Source organism: Priapulus caudatus, unplaced genomic scaffold, assembly GCF_000485595.1.
Source record: "Priapulus caudatus unplaced genomic scaffold, Priapulus_caudatus-5.0.1 Scaffold14, whole genome shotgun sequence".
Classification (NCBI taxonomy): domain Eukaryota; kingdom Metazoa; phylum Priapulida; class Priapulimorpha; order Priapulimorphida; family Priapulidae; genus Priapulus; species Priapulus caudatus.
Window position 1 is genome coordinate 932,943 of NW_014577075.1, and position 17,179 is coordinate 950,121.

The 17,179-nt window shown below is 37.9% G+C and overlaps 2 protein-coding genes across 7 annotated transcripts in view; one reads left to right on the plus strand and one right to left on the minus strand.

The window, feature by feature from the left end:
• Positions 1 to 8,013, minus strand: part of LOC106809205 (glycerol kinase-like) — a 26,964-nt gene extending 18,951 nt beyond the window's left edge. For 5 of the 6 annotated variants that reach the window (XR_001393855.1, XM_014812205.1, XM_014812231.1 and 2 more), the window contains exons 1-4: positions 7,926 to 8,013; positions 4,849 to 4,922; positions 1,939 to 2,045; positions 1,597 to 1,674 (exon numbers count right to left, since the gene is read on the minus strand). Coding sequence is in view for 5 of the 6 variants with exons in the window: in XM_014812205.1 (XP_014667691.1) it covers positions 1,597 to 1,674; positions 1,939 to 2,045; positions 4,849 to 4,922; positions 7,926 to 7,997 (331 nt within the window). In the remaining variant the exon portion in view is untranslated. The remainder of the gene's footprint in view (positions 1 to 1,596; positions 1,675 to 1,938; positions 2,046 to 4,848; positions 4,923 to 7,925) is intronic. The other variant, XM_014812238.1, reaches the window with a different exon arrangement.
• Positions 8,014 to 8,280: 267 nt separating this feature from the next.
• On the plus strand, positions 8,281 to 16,984 carry LOC106809384 (ubiquitin-like domain-containing CTD phosphatase 1). The gene is made up of 9 exons (XM_014812451.1): positions 8,281 to 8,453; positions 12,191 to 12,282; positions 12,689 to 12,774; positions 13,032 to 13,147; positions 13,773 to 13,871; positions 14,877 to 15,013; positions 15,409 to 15,522; positions 15,850 to 15,977; positions 16,336 to 16,984. The coding sequence occupies exons 1-9, from the start codon at positions 8,294 to 8,296 to the stop codon at positions 16,415 to 16,417; spliced, it is 1,014 nt and encodes a 337-aa protein (XP_014667937.1). The 5' UTR covers positions 8,281 to 8,293; the 3' UTR covers positions 16,418 to 16,984.
• The last annotated feature ends 195 nt before the right edge of the window (positions 16,985 to 17,179 follow it).

Here is a 17,179-nt window from a genome sequence, read left to right on the forward strand (position 1 = left end):
ACGAAATCAAAATCGAAATCAAAATCAAAATCAAAATCAAAATCAAAATCAATATCAAAATCAAAATCAAAATCAAATTAAAAACCTAAACGAAATCAAAATCGAAATCAAAATCAAAATCAAAATCAAAAGTAAAGTGAAATGAGTTACGCGTTGGCCGAGAGCTGCCAATATAGACTGGTACCCGTCGCCACCTTCACTCCGGACATATATCTCTTCGCTACACGAGTTATGTGCGCCCCCGTATTGGAAAGTGACTTTACGCACGGCGGTCTCCACTCCGAATGTGCGATAAGATTCCATATTGCTATACGCACGCGGCCGTATATGGCCGACTTCAATATGGCTTGAGGAATTGATAGGAAGGGGAGGAAGGGGAAGAAGGTGGTGGTAGAAGGAGCAGGGATGGAGAAGCTGGGTTGGGAGAAGAGAGAGCGAGAAGGAGAAGGTGTGGCAGAAGGAGGAGGGGAGAAGCTGTGTGGAGAAGGGGCACAGAGGGTCCGAGAACAAGGTGACCTATGGTGTTTGGAGAGGGAGTTGATTTTGATTTTGATTTTGATTTTGATTTTGATTTTGATTTTGATTTTGATTTCGTTTTGATTTTGATTTTGATTTTGATTTTGATTTTGATTTTGATTTCGTTTTGATTTTGATTTTGATTTTGATTTTGATTTTGATTTTGATTTCGTTTTGAATTTGATTTTGATTTTGATTTTTTTTTTTTGCTTTTATTTATTTCAGAGGTAAAATTGTAGTGGCAGCCCTCGGCCACCATACTGGTGATTTTTCTATGGTATTTCACTTGCTATCATGTAGACAAAGAAACAACGTTAAGCCTCAGTCACAACGAGCCCACGACGCATTTGTGCCACGACACTACAGAAAATTTGGGCAAAATCGTGGGTCATCGGGGGTCGTCACAAGACAGTCCTACGAAATTTTGAGAATCGTGGCATCGTCTTGCCATCGTGCGGCAAAATTGAACATGCACCTTTTTTGTTCCACGATTTTTTGTGGTATCTATGTCTTCTGGTTGTTGTGAGTCCGTCCTACAACAGTCTTGCGACTGTCGTGCAATAATACGTCGTTATATAGCCGGGAGACGAACGCGCGAGCGTCCCACGAGAGACCCACGACTGTTGTGCGACAGTCGCACGACTGTAGCATGCGCATCCCACGAGTGAACCACGACCTGTTCACGTGAAAAACAGCCCCCGACAACTCACGACTGTCGCACGACTGACCTGCGACACACCCATGACATAACCACGACATATCTTTTTTTCTGTCGCGTCCCCATCGCCAAATCATCTTTAATGTGTCAAAACCCTTGTGACCACTCGAAATACATTTCGGGCATGTTGCAAGATCTGGCCACGACAAATATTTTACGGGTCTACCTCGACAAAATTTCGTACGATCTGTTGTGACCCGGGCTTTACCAATAATCAAGATGATGACCTGTGCAGCAGTTACACTCAGACATACAATGATACACAGCACAAATTAATGCTTAATCTCATTAATATATTACTGCACAATCAACTTCACTGATCCAAGCAGGTATTTTGTTGTAAATTTGGTACATAAACTCACCTATGGCATTATGTAGTGGTTCACCAGTCAACTTATCCCACACAATTGTAGTTTCCCTCTGGTTTGTGATTCCAATAGCTGTTTTCAAAATGAATCACTGGCAATGTGACAAAATATGTAATGCAGGCAAGACAATGATAAATTCGTTTTAAACATTTTCGTGTATCTTATTATCAAAATTTTAGTAACATTTACTACTTTTTATGTTAATTAGTTTCTTAAATTCCATGTAATTTATGTTTAATGCATGGGTTTATTATTGCTTCCTCACTTCCAGTTAATATAATTATATTTAATCCGTTAACAGCTACAGATTTAAATTTAGAATTTTTTTATACATGCCTTTGATTTCTGTGGGGTCCACACCCAACCCTTTTAGATTTTCCACTGTTTTTTCGATACATAGATGCACAGATGCTAGTATTTCTTTTGGGTCCTCTTCCACCCATCTGTAAAACAACAGGCATTGTTTTAATTTAACAAGAACTAATTCTGGTTACCAATTAAAACAATGTGAACGTTTAGCATTGCAAAGGCATTTCCCTCGATTTCCCTGCTTGACAATGTGGTACATTAATCTAAGACCTCTGATAGACTGTGGCATAGCTGCATCCAGCATGTAGGAATTATTGTACACATGAAGAAGTTAATTATGATGGGAATTAAATTATCCATCAAAATTAGTATGGAGATAATATCAGGAGTAAGATAATATAGGATATTATCTTAGATCTTATCTTATATCTTATCTTATCCTATATTATCTTACTCCTGATAATATGTATAGTAAGATGCATTTTTTTATAGTAGTTGCAGTGCATAAAATAATAACCTTTGGACAGGATTTACTCTGGATGGAGGTAATGCACACATAAATCATACAGTTGTAATGTGTAAATACTGAATAGAAAAGCGGCATAGATTTTGTGTGCAAACAACTAATTCCAGTTGTAGACATTTAAACTATAAGCGAACACACGCGGCATACATTACAGATCTGACTGCAACAAATTCCACTTTCTGAATGTCTTGATCGATGTAATGTTGGGCACATCATGGATAGTATCAGAAAAGAGTAGATAAATGTGAATTTTCCACTGCTGCCTGTAGTGGAATGTAGTTTGCAGGGGGGTGTTGTCAGAATGATTGAACAGAGATTACCCTCAAATTAGGACTATGATAGCACTAGCTGTTATAGAAGTTTTCAGATTGCATTCAAGATGTTAAAGATAGCTTGTCAGAAGCATATATGCGCATATATCAGATTTAGCGGAGGAAATGTACGAGTCAGCAACCAGAATGTGATCGCAAGGTCAATGATTGAATGAGAGACGATTGCACAGATACTAAGTGACACGACTGACACCAACATGTTACCAAAAAATAACCTGGGATAACCAGATGCAGAGGGTTTTATTGAATCATGCATGCACAGATGATTATAAATTAGTACATTTTTCAAAGTATGTGGATAACCTTTTTAATTCAATCGAAACTAAGACGGGTTTTGAGTTTTCATTGTTGTTTTTTCTAGTTTACCTACTCTTGATAATATCTATATCGTTACAAAATTCCCGTTGTTTTACTATTGTTTAACATTTACCTACAAGAGTCTACAACAGGGCATGACATATAGTAGATTTATAAGCACATTTTCGCGAATATATTGGTGGCTTAGAGTGAGCTTACAAAGGCCAATATTACCACCAAGTAATCTTTCTGACCATTTGACATAAATAAGAGCACTAGGCCACCATCTACGAACATGACCTCATTGACCAAGTACTAGTTAGATAGCACATTCTAGCCAGTCCTGGCTAATCAGATAGGCTTGTCCATGTAGAGCTATATTTCCTATAACATTCCTTCTAATATCACAACTCCGCCAGGTAGTATAAAAACATTTACCCCTTCCACTTGTAATTAGAGTCAAACCTGTAACAGCAGTCACCTCTATAGAGCAGACACCTGTCTAGAAAGAACACTCTTAGCATTTCTCTTGTGTGGCAGTTAGACAGTAAACATACTTCCATAAAAGGGTTACCTGTCCCTTAATGAGATTAATTGGCCTGAGTGACTCTTCTATGCAGATTTGACTGTATTCTGACATACCTGTTCACAGGCCCTTGGGGTATTTCAGAGAACAAATACTAATAGTAAATAACGTAAAATGGTGTGTTTATGTACTAATATGTATTCTAATTACACTACTTACATGCTACTCATTTGGTTCAGTACAGTTTCATGACACTGCCAAACCCACATGATTACACATGAACATTCATAGCAGATGGGATTGCCATATCCGACTACAATTCATTTGATTTCGTGAGATTACTGTACAAACTGAACCAAACCCCTCCATATTTATTTCTAGTTGAAGGGCAATGTTCACTTGTAAAAATCTACGCCACATCTTAGTAATCTTATTTCATTGTGCACAATACTGAGAAGTCTACTGAAATTCTCGCACTTTCTCACCTTTCACAATTATATAAATTGCTGTCAAAATTACGAAATACCTACCAGTGCTATTCATGATGTTCATCATTCTGAATTGACTTCTAGCTGGTTCAGAATTGTAAAATCGAGTGCAGTGTGGATCGAGTGCAAGCCATATATGATGAAAGACATATATGATGAAAGATCTCAGAAGACTCCTCGTGGTATTACATGATACAGTACACAATCTATTACCCGAAACCCAACACGTTTTGGAATTTGGAACTTTTCAGATTTCGGAAGGGTAGTACACTACATCCGTATATCCTACAACTAGCCAGTACTAAAAAAAGAATATCAGTGAGCAACAAAGGCACGTCTGACTGGTAGGAGCGCTGACACACAATTGACTCAGCAATGGGATTAATTAAGCATGGATCGCGTTGGGTCGGGTTTTGGCAGCAAACGCGAGCTTTGGTGTGCAGACGAACTCCATGAAAAAACTTTCGGTTTCGGAGCTTTTCAGTTTTCAGAATTTCGGATAATAGATTGTTTACTGTATCCGAAAATAAATAATATTGTTGTTATTGTGCTATTGTAAGCAATAAACAAAAGAACATTTCTTTTTGTATTACCTTCATAAAGGGGGGTATTATTGCAGTGCCAGCCAAGTCAGGGTAAAATAACTATGTACGACCTAATTAGATATTCTCTCTATCTCTGGTTTCTTTTTCATATATATATAAAATACAGGTGCAAGATCAAAACTAATTAAACGGTGCAATAGATGAGATTACTACACATATTTACCCTTCTTTTGGGAAGAACTGTTTTATGTCTGTTTGGTGATATGTCAGTAGTTCTGCAGTTCGACTATCAAAGACCTAATAAAGAAAAGGTCATATTAAAAGTCATAAATAAAACTATGATACACCACTAGTTCATATGCTTTGTTGCACCCTACAGCTTACCAATACCATGTAGTATTTTGATATCTATTGAAGACATCATTTCCAATAAATCACGCTTAAACTGCTACAAATCAAATTTTCATTATGCCTAAAAAAAGACGTTTGTTTCCGCTAACCCGACCGAGTCCATTTTAACAAACTGGCCATTACCTCCTTTGTCTAATTTTCTCTCAGAAGAAACCCTGATCTGGCAATACAGATTCTTTAAAACTGTCTGCTCAATAAATTGAGAAGATGACATGGAATTATCTAAATGGGAATGAACTTAGAAATATGATTTAGTTGTAGTAGTAGTGGCTACATTTAGATTTAAATGCAATACTATAAGCCAAGATTTAAAAAATCATGTGCAGCATATTAACCATGGAATCGAACCATGAATTTCTCTATACTATTGACTGAGGGTGATTGAGATCTGCACGAATGGCATCACAATTGTCAACCTTGAACCATTTTATTTTTCCAACAGTGTTTCTCATTTCAGAGTTTTCATTAAAAAAAAACATGACAAAGTGTAAATTCCAGAAATGGGTCAAATATGGGAATAGAATAATTTTACTTGGAGAAACTTGTATTCCTGAAGATGTGACAATATTATTTAATGGAACTGTGTCAGGCTGGATAGATTATCAGTCTTACACCTATTTTTTAGCTAAATGAACCAGCACACTCAGTGCAAGGTTACCATTATCCGGATGGAATTAGGGACACACTAAACTCAAAAGGAGATATTACAAACTTGGAAAAGCCATAGCCCGATCTGTAAATGTAGTATTGGCAGAGAATCTATAGCCCAAAATCTGTTAGCACTGTTAGCCCAACAACGAGTGGTAGGTGCGAAGATTAACAGACTCACTAGAACGTGGATACATCACTGCCAATACCTATTCCGTGGATCACAGCACTGATATTGGCACTCTCACGGGTCAGGATCTGGCCTAGATGCGCCTCCGTGCACTGTGAACAGCTATATATGGCACTGCGCTAGTTACAATTATAAAAGCACGACAGATAATTTACATGAAAGGGTATCTTAATGGCTACTTTTCAATTCCACAATTCCGCCACCCCATCGTTTACGCCCTGCCCACTTTTGCAGCGAGTTAAGTTAGAAATTGGGGGTCTGGAATTACATTGGTTGTTGTTTTAGCTGGTGCTGGTTATAGGCTATAATTTGGCCAAAAATCCTTGACTTGACTTTGAAGGTGAACGTTATGGTCACAGGCACTTGGGCCATGTGAATAATAGCGATGGTATATAACCATGAACTGTATATACTACCAAAGCCTCAATGTTTATCTACCGACACAATCTCACAGCGCGAATGCCATATTGTGCACAAACTCACGGAATGATAGAGGATAGATAGAGATCGCTATCCCTTTTTGAATTTCTACCTCCGAAATTCACCCACCACATCATTCAGAAACGGAAGGGTTTTCATTGCAAGAGTAAAATAGTTAGGTAAAAAAATGTGTTAACTTAGTATTTTTTTACTATAACTTCACACTCATGAACAAATTGAAGCGAGATTTCGGCCATCGCTTCTTGTGACAAACAGTGTCGATCAAATCCCATAAAATCGCATCCGGCAGCATTATTGCAGAAACCTTTCCAATCTACCACATAGGTGTGACGTTGTTGCGAAAAATATCAAGTTAACTCTTTTTTTACCCGGATTATTTTACTCTAACCCTTTAGCTATGCCATTTCTGCAAGAAAGTATGTTTGTCGGAGGTCAACGCCGTCTTCAATAGTCTGTCTATATTGAAGACAGAGATAGATCAAGTGGCGTCGTATAATTAGCAAAGTTGTGTGCAGGAACTATAATTAACTATAATTAGTTCTGCAGTTCGACTATCAAAGACCTAATAAAGAAAAGGTCATATTAAAAGTCATAAATAAAACTATGATACACCACTAGTTCATATGCTTTGTTGCACCCTACAGGTTCCAAGGAATGGACCCGTAACACTGGTCAATGGACAGTAACACTGCCCTCTATTATAGCTATGTTTTAATAACATTGAATTGACACGTGACCACTATTAAATCACTACCGGTTCATTACCCTGTTAGGTTAGAGTATGTGACGCGTCATCGGCCGACCAATCAGAGGGCCCGCAGCTCGTGCACTAAAGCTGACGCGATGTATGGTGGTTGCATTATTTAGGCTGGCTATCGTGTGTGGCAATGACATGCACATGGAGATGGGTGGATGGTTACTGGTAATTTAAAACAAATTCTTTCAATGTATGGCCCCTATTCGACTGCGCGACTGTTTTGCAGGCACAAATGTGGTGTCGGTTAGTAAATTCGCGATATTTTTTTAAAACGCTGGACAACATGTCATAGGACATAACACTCATGGTGCACAGCTGAAGTACATGGCTACTTATAGCTTTAATATTGCCACTCGGCCGAAAACGGTCGAAATACTATTTTTCAGCTCCTGAAATTCAATTCTTATAGTTATATATAGCCTAGGATCCTATAGAGGATTTAATAGTGGTCTGGTCTCAATTATAATTCATACACCACCGGTCGTTTAGTTTCGGAACATGGGCGGCCGGTTATTATACTATCAGGAGTAAGATAATATAGGATCCTATATTATCTTACTCCTGATACTAGTAGTAGTAGTACTACTACTAGTACTAGTACTAGTAGTAGTAGTAGTAGTAGTACTACTACTACTACTAGTACTAGTCAAGGGGACACGGCCTAGACTGTGCTCTATCGTGCTTTCCATACTCATGGTCCATAGGCATCGCGACGATGTTAATCATCTCAATGCCAATGCCGGCGTGTGAATACGCATTTACCGTTTTACGCGCAATATACCATGACAATATATAAACAGTATTGTTTTTTAAGAATAGTGTCAGTATACGTAAACCACAAAAATATACTCACCAAAAATCGTGTACTGCTCGTACCTTGGTCCACTGCCCCAACAAGTGGGCCGTACTTGCTTGCACTCGCCATCAAAAACAACACTGAAAGTTGTGATGTATCATGGGAAATTTACTTTCTCGTTACTGGTCACTTGTTTTGCTCATTTTGTTGTTTTGGATATTTCTTATTTGTCATGATAATAAAATACTGATTTACCCATTAATAGCGTTTTTAATTTATAAATAATATATAATTGATATTAGAGGTTTTAAATTTATTCTTATGTGGCATCATATAAAATTGTATTACAGTTTCTACAACACCTAATTCGTTTTTAATAAGTTTTCAATTATTTGCGAAAGAGGGCAGGACATTCACAAAACACAATGGCGGCCCCTACAAATTTAGTAGTAAAGTGGGGAGGCCAACAGTATAATATTAAGAATCTGCAAGAAAACTGTACAATTGCCGACTTAAAGCTTGCTATAGAGAAAGAAACTAATGTTTTATCAGAACGACAGAAACTTCTTGGCTTGAAGTACAAAGGTAAATTTCTAATAGCCTACCAAAATTTCAAAACAAGTCAATTGCCTAACATTGTAACAAACAACGGAGTTGCTGGAGGTACGGCAGCCGTATCTACAATTTACGAGGCTGCAGGTACGGCAGTCTATTTGTGCATGCGTCGCTTTCCCACAAAATAATGCCGTTGGAAATGAATTTACGATTTAAGAGTTTTGATGAGCTAGAAAACACTCGACCCTCGTATTATTACTATTATTACTAATACTATTACTATTAGTATTACTATTAGTATTGCTCAATCATAGGGTCTATGTCCCCCAGGGTACTGCCGGAACGTACCCTTGGTACGGTCCGGTATACCGGAACGTACCCTGGAAACTATCTGATATGGTTAGGGTTAGGGGTAGGGTTAGGGAGTAGGCATAGGCGACTCCCTAGACTCGTTAGTGGAGTAGGCGAGGTACGGTCCGACATATTAGATAGTACCAGGGTACGTTTTGGTATACCGGACCGTACCCAGGGTACTTTCCGGCAGTACCCTGGGGGACATAGACCCTCTCAGCATTAGTATTAGTACGGTATTAAGTATGAAAATGAACATTATTGGGCCAGCTAGCCCGTCAGTTCAAATGCAAAAGATTGAAAGCAAAGGGTTATGCACCATAGATTAATTGGATACTATGACACTCATATATAACTATAAGATAGCCGAGCCGGTTTGGATTTAGTGTTAGGTTTAGATTTAGGGTTAATACATAATCCAGAGAGACATGATACAAGATTGCGTGGCACAGCTTTGCTGTAGATCCTGAGCGCTGCGCGCGGATGGACCGCGGCCAGCATTCGCGGGATAATGACGCAACGGCGACCGGGGGATGTTCAAGTATGAAGCGCTGGAACCGCAGTGGAGACGTGCGCGCAAATTCGACGGCCGCGCACGTCTCCACAGGCGGTCAGCGGAATGTCTGATCGATTTCGTAAGATGGACAAATGATTATATATTCGACGGATAACTTGTAGGAATTGAGGAATTATAAAACCGTAAAAAAATGGTCAGTGCATTACTCCACGATTAGCTGAAAGTCAAAAAGATATCGAATTAAATATGACCAAACAAATACAATGTTATAGACATCTCACAAACAAGAAAAGGATAGAGAATTATAATGGCAACCAAGTATTAAAAAAATGCACAACATATTCATACTAGGGGATTTAATTAATGATATAAGGAGGTTATAACGATATGTATAAGAGTCCGAACTTAAAAATGATAGGTTCATGATGAGGGACAATATTATCGTGGGCAGAAGAGCAAAATTAATGAAAATCAATAACTATAAGAACAAGAGTAAAGATTAACGAATGCATGCAGTTTGACCTTCCTTCCTAAATAAACAGTGAAAGATGGACTAAACTTAAAGGGAGCAGTAGCCTCTAGATTTTACCTGGCATAAAACTGACTTACTGATAAAAATCGTCGTATATCCCACACGTATTTTTGACGCGGGCATATCTAAATTTCATTGTTAACATAATTAGCACAAAACGCTACGAAAATTTGAACGGCAGCCACTGACACCACGCGACCGTGCTGTCACCGACTAAAAAGGTTGCGTATTTGAACATGAAATTTTTGCATGTTATCAGACCGAGGCTAATTCACAAAAGTGCATATTATATTCATTATACCTAATGCTATTTAACCGAAGACGATAATTCATTTTAGAGGCAAATTTATCCATATTAATTACCTGAAACTAATACTTTCGTTATTAAAGATATTAGCAATACGCTTGGTTTGCTTTAAATGAATAAATTAAGAAACACCTCGTTCTGTAGCCACTTGACTGAAAAGTGTTTTGCGCCAGCACTAATCAGATCATACGCTTTGAGTGGTGCCACGTCGTTGTAATCTAAACTGTATCAGTTAGTGGTTAAAACAATGTTTTTAAATATATTTCTACTAAGTGATTGAACCATGGAAACTTTTTATACTAGCGTATTTAACCTAATTAACTGAAAATACCGCTAGAACCATAGAGTAAAACTAATCCTATTAACTAAGAAGAAGTAAAAAATGTTGAGGATTTCCAAAATGAGTGCCTGCGCCAATAATAATAACACAGCAGGAAAACTACGCGAAAGGCATTAAAGAACGATGAAACTCCAAAGAGAAACGATAACGGAAGAAATGACAATAAAAGATAACACATTATATTTCTATACGTATAGCATTGTGGTAATACATAATAAAAAGCGCAATTATTTTAATTGAAAATTCGCCAATATTTACTTAATAAACAACACCGGCAAGAGATGCGCTAGTGGCAAGTGTAAACATTATCTCGGAATTTGGTGCCTCGAACATTAAATTGTGTGTGTTTATTCGAATGTTTAATGAATGACGCACTCGTTACACGTTCAGCGGAACAGCAAAGTAAAAATGGCAAGAATATATTTTCCTGTTCGATTATCGAAATACATCGCGGACATTTCATTTTTACAAAAAAGAAAACAGGCGGGGAAAGAACGCGTCCACGTCGGTGACCGGCCAGATTCATGCCCATCAAGGAAGAAGGCGGGGCTTAATTCTTATTACGGAGATGCTACAAATGCAAACAAAAGTACGTAGCTTGTGCGCCTAATAACGACGTGTTATTTATTCGTTTTTTGTGCAAATCTCTATCGTAGGAAACCGTTCATAAGCCTAGCAGAATGCCTTAGTCTCGTGAGATCGAGCGATTACCGTGGCCGTAAAGGTATTAATAAGCTAAAATTAGTATATAAGGGGAGCGAGCGTAGACTGTGATTGGAAGACAAAAGTGTCAATCCCGGCGAGACGCACTCGGATGCAGATGGCGCGCTTATGTCCTAGACAGTGATATCGGAGTCAACTGGAGAGCGACGCATGCTCCATTATGGACTGCTGTACCGCAAAGCACCCGTAATTGGAGAATGTAGGGCTGCCGCACCTCCAGCCATGGCCAACAAACAAATCACATCCATCCTATCAAATCCTAATATTAGCACGCGTCGTGTATGTCTTCGATCTTTCAAATGGCTATACATAATACAGAAAAGTATGAGAAAAACAGGTAAAAAATATTTGCAGCATCCCTGGCCGGGTGAGCCCATGGTACAAAAGACACAATCCAGCAAAGTGCGTGCGTGTGTATCGTGATTCGTGTCGTGATCGAACACATTCCTTCTTGGCTTGGAGTCGGTATTTGCAAATTTTTTGCTAGAGGAATTTTGGTTATATATTGTTGTGTAAGGTTGTGCCTGAGTCATATTTTGCGAGGTAATTCTTATTTAATCCGCAGTGTTCGACGTGAGAAGTGATCCTTGTATTGGACCAAGTAGAACAGTTGCAACTTTTGTTTTATACCACAATGTGACATGCTCTGCACATTAAACATTTTGCAGCTATAACTGTACGATGTGTGTTGTGTGTGTGTGTGTGTGTGTGTGTGTGTGTAGTGTGGTGGTGTGTGGTAAGTGTGATGTGATGTCGTGGTGATTGGCGATCTGAGTGGCATGTGCGCGTGAGCGTGTTGAAGCGGTGTGCAATGTGTGTGTGTGTGTGTGTGTGTGTGTGTGTTGTGCGTGTGTGCATGTGTGGCTGTGTGCGTTCATGCAATAATGGATGCATAAACAATCATCTAACGTAATGTGTGGTCAGGCCCCAAAGGCAGTTATGAGAAGAGAATATATGTATTATTCATGTTTATATTGAAACTTTTTCCAATGTGCAGGAAAGCCACCAAGTGATGATATCCTATTGTCTGATCTGAAGTTGAAGCCGGGTAGTAAAATCATGATGATGGGAACAAGAGAAGAAGAAATAGTTAGTAACCTCAATGTTTAATGTCATAAATAAAAAATAAATAAATAAATATATATGTATATTCTATATTCATATATTCATATTCATTAGTCTATGATTAGTCTATGGAAGTTAAGATTTCCTTAGACCAAACCAGATCCTACTTTGTACATTGTTTTTGCATTAATGAATACAATGATGTATTAGTTCCCCAGAACCATAGTGGTTATTTGTGACTTAAACATATAATATAATTATATATATTATATATATATATATATGCATAAAATATAAAGTCACGAACAGGCATAACTATTGTATAATGATCTTTATTTTATGAAAACACTCATAAAGAATTACAAGTTCTATATAGTTTATATTAAGTAATAATGTTGCTATAATCTTTCACTGTGTTTTTTATGAATAGGCTGATGCTAATGAAGCTCCGAGTGACACTGTCGAAGTTGTAGATGACTTTGATATTGAAGATGAAGAGGTCTTAGTGGAGAATAGGTAATATATTTACTTTGATATTGTGTGAAATTACACATAACATCCCAGTTTCTTTGTGTAGGAAGCCATGACTCAGTTATTTTTATCTGACCAAAGAGTTTCTTTTATTACTGTTTATTATTGTACATTCCTGATAAACAAGTTACGAGTCCAATAGTTATCTAATTCTTAAAGTAGTTACTATATTTATCATTGTGTCAATGATTCATAAGTCAATGTATTGCTGCTTGCCTCATGCATATATAACTTGTGGACAGAGAAGAATTTCTGGCAAAGGTTGGGCGAAGAGTAAAAGATCTGAAAGTTGATATTCTCAACGAACCACGACCAGGAAAGAAACTACTGGTCCTGGATGTTGACTATACACTGTTTGGTAAGAATCAATGAATCTGTTTAGAAACCACTTTGTTTAATAACAACTAAATTTAAAATTGGCTTGCGTCGTGAATGTTTAAGTTGATGTTGATAACTGTAGACAGAGTTGGATGTTTGAATAAGTTCACTGAATTTCATGGCATTGCTAAAAGTGTGTTATTTTATGATAAACCCATTTTGTTAACCAGTTAGAATCAGTGCTGACAGCTGCTGATCTAGGTGATTTGGTCAAGATGTAGTTGCTTGGTCTTGTCACTAGATAACAGGGACAACATTGTGTACAAACTGTCTGATGTCTACAACAATCTCATAAAACCCAAGACCTGTCTGCTTGATCTGAGTGCTGCTACGAACACCACTTGATTTATATCTGGCTCCTACTCTTCCCAGTAGGCAGTCACCTACTGCCATCTGGTGACAAGCCCAGGCAACTTTATTTAGTTTTAAAAAGACAACCAAGTTTAGTTGTCATAACTGTTCAATTGCTAACAGGTTGCATGGATTAACGTGAAATAAATTATTCTTTATAATTGCAATTAAGTGCTTTCATAATTTACAGTAATTGGCATATTGAGTTTCCTAACTAATTTTATTACATTTTTTATAACACTGGTTATGTGCAGATCATAAGTCAACAGCAGAATCTGGTTATGAGCTGATGAGGCCATACCTGCACGAGTTCCTAACGTCAGCTTATGAGAACTATGACATTGTGATATGGTGTAAGTATCAGCTTTCATCAATAATTGCATTCAAACATAGCGGCCATCTGCCGACTCTAGCGGTATTATACCTAACCCTGCTTCTAAATGAACCGCAGCAATGGCTCAATGGTAGAGTGCTCGCCTCGCATGTGGAAGGTCGGGGGTTCAACTTCTGGCCGGGTCATACCAAAGACTTGAAAAATGGTACACACGGCTTCTCTGCTTAGCATTCAGCAAATAGAGACAGAGTGTGGCAAGTTAACTCGCAGTGCTACCAGTGGACTAACCCCCTACTGTAGCATTTACTGTGAAAGCAGCTGCAGGGCCTCAGGGTTACTGAAACGGAGATAGGCACCGCCCTATGCGCCATATAGGCGCGGGAAGGATTTAACTTGACTAACTAACTGCTTCTAAATAAGACAAGAAAAGGTCTTATTACCACAAGGGGAAGCTAGTAGGGCAATGGTTTTAAACTGTGTAGTTGTGCTGCTATGTAGAAAGGATCTTTTGTTGCCATATGGCCGATGATCTGAGTTGTCATGTCATGCTATCATGTGACCTATATTTGCTCTCATGCCATCATTATCCAAAGGCATACCAAAATGCCGTTTTCGAATAGTACTTTGTTTGAGCAAATATAGGTTTGATAGCCATCTTTAGAGTAGTATGAATAACGTCATTCTTAATATACTATTGATAACGTGGATCTTCAGGAAAATGCCAGTAAGGTATTATTCATTGTATTTTTTACAATATTTTGTTTAATAACAAAACTGTTTTACAATTATTGTGCAAAAGCATTTTTATCTCAGCTTCAGCATTATAACTACAACTGTGTACTAAATAATACATTGTTTTAATTGTTTTCTAGTATTAACAATTTGAAAAAATTGATTCAGCGATAAGGAATTCTTATGGGTTTATGTACAATACAAATGTTTCGTTACATAGATACATAGATACAATATAAAACAGAGATGAATGAAACATCTCACTATTAAGCAAAAGTCTCTCTCCATATAGCTGCGACAAGTATGAAGTGGATCCAAGCAAAAATGCAAGAGCTGGGCATAACACGGAACACCAATTACAAGTTGACATTTATGTTGGATAGCTCGGCTATGATAACAGTTCACACGCCTAAGTATGGCGTAGTACAGGTAAGCTGTAGAATAAGGGTTTGCAGATGCTGGGAACATGAGAAGCCAATAAACATAAATTTCTACTCCTCACTAATTGTAATACGGCTCAAGACTTTTCTGGATTATGAAGAGCTTCTGAGAATGTTACTCTAAAAATTTCCACTTGCTCTTTTTTTTAAATAGCACGAGGACAAATTTCCATAACCTGGCCTTCATAACTTGGGGAATGGCTAGAGATAGCCTAGAATATACCACTATTGAGTTTGGGAGATAGCTTTAGCTCATGTGTCTACTTCGTGCTAGGTAATATTGGATAAAAGCCTAACCTGTGAACCAGTGATTCTGATAACGGGTTTGGTAAGTGGCTTGTACTTTAACTAATTCCATAAAGACCGGACGAATATGGCTTCCAGGTGAAACCTCTCGGTGTTATATGGGGAAAGTTTGAGCAGTACAGTAGCAGAAACACGATCATGTTCGATGACGTCAGACGCAACTTTCTAATGAACCCAAACAATGGATTAAAGGTAAGGCCCTGCATTAGAAGCTATGTGCTAACGTAAGACTTAACGTGCAGACAGGCACCTTCACAGGCTTTGGAGCTCGTCACAATTATCTCCTCACAACCACATTAACATATAGCATTCGAAGTCTAAAATTTTGGTTACAATTCACAATGTAACATTACGTGTGTAATGCTGAATTGCCTAACCTGTGTAAAATATGATATTCTCATGTTACGTGGTCACATGCAAAACAGATTATTAAAGCATTATAGAGCTGAGAAAATGATGTGGCCATTGTTATCTCCCTTTCTACAGTGAAGGTCTCACTGTTTCGCGTTTTCATTGTAGATACGGCCATTCAAGCAGGCTCACTTCAACCGAGACAAGGACAAGGAGCTGTTGTACCTGACGAAATATCTAAGGGACATCGCCGCTCATGATGATTTCACTCAGCTCGACCATAGACGCTGGGAGAGGTGAGTAGTATGTAGTTTAAAATTTAAATATATTTACGAGAAATTGTGACATCGCTGCTTCTGCAAGTGAAGTTCACTGATACACTTTGAAAGTTTCAGTTTTTTTTAATTATTGCAATTAAAAATTCGATGTAAAAATTAAGTCGTGAAATATTATAGTTTCAATGACAGCATTCTCGGGGTTTTCATGTAAAATATATTTTAATTCAACCGAAGACATGTATGTATCAGGGGTTTTAGGCAATTATCTGAATTCAGAAATGGTGATAATTGCTTTGCAGTGTAAGAAACTATGTATAGCCGTAGTTGATAACCGTGGCCTGCTAACTATAACTTAGTGCAGTCACCAATCTTTCAGGTATAAGCCCTCCAAGAAGTTAAAGGCAGCTGTGTTGTCACCAGGTGACAACGGTGACGAAGGTGATGCAGCAGATGTGTGACAGTGATGACAGCAGGTGTGTGTCCATGATGACTAACATTACAGATCTGATGACAGTGACACACACAAGTGACATGACATGACAATAACAGCATGAAAACAAGATAAAGCTCTAGCAGTAGGCATAATGACTTTTGAGTCAGGGTGTTGTGACAAACAGACAAACATTCCAGATCTCTGTGCTGGTTTGAATGAGCTACTTGTACAGTGAGATAGAACTCAATAATCAATGTTATACCAGATTGACTTACGCTAAACAAAGAAAAACACATTGTTTATCTGCAATATCTTTGACTGTAAAATTGAGGTTTAGTGGAGCGTTCTACTGCAGTTACATGTGTATATTATTTAATGTGAAAAAACAACTATGGTATTCCATATTTTCAGAATTAAATGCGTTTTGTATATTGAATGCTATTTTCCTTTTCACTAACTGATAGCACAGGGGAAACAGAAAATATACTATGGCATGGTGGAATATAGTCAACAATACTGGTCAGTCTGTGTTCATCTAGAATGGTATTTAAAGATTTATCTTAGATTACCAATGAAATAGGTATGAACTTAATATCTCCTTGTGTATTCATTTTCGTGATGTTTTTCTACCTGCCATTGTATAAAAAATTTAAACACACAATGTACCGCAAAGGAAAAATGCATTAAGCTCCCAGACAAAACAGAACACACACACACACACACACACACACACACACACACACACACACACACACACACACACACACACACACACACACACACACAC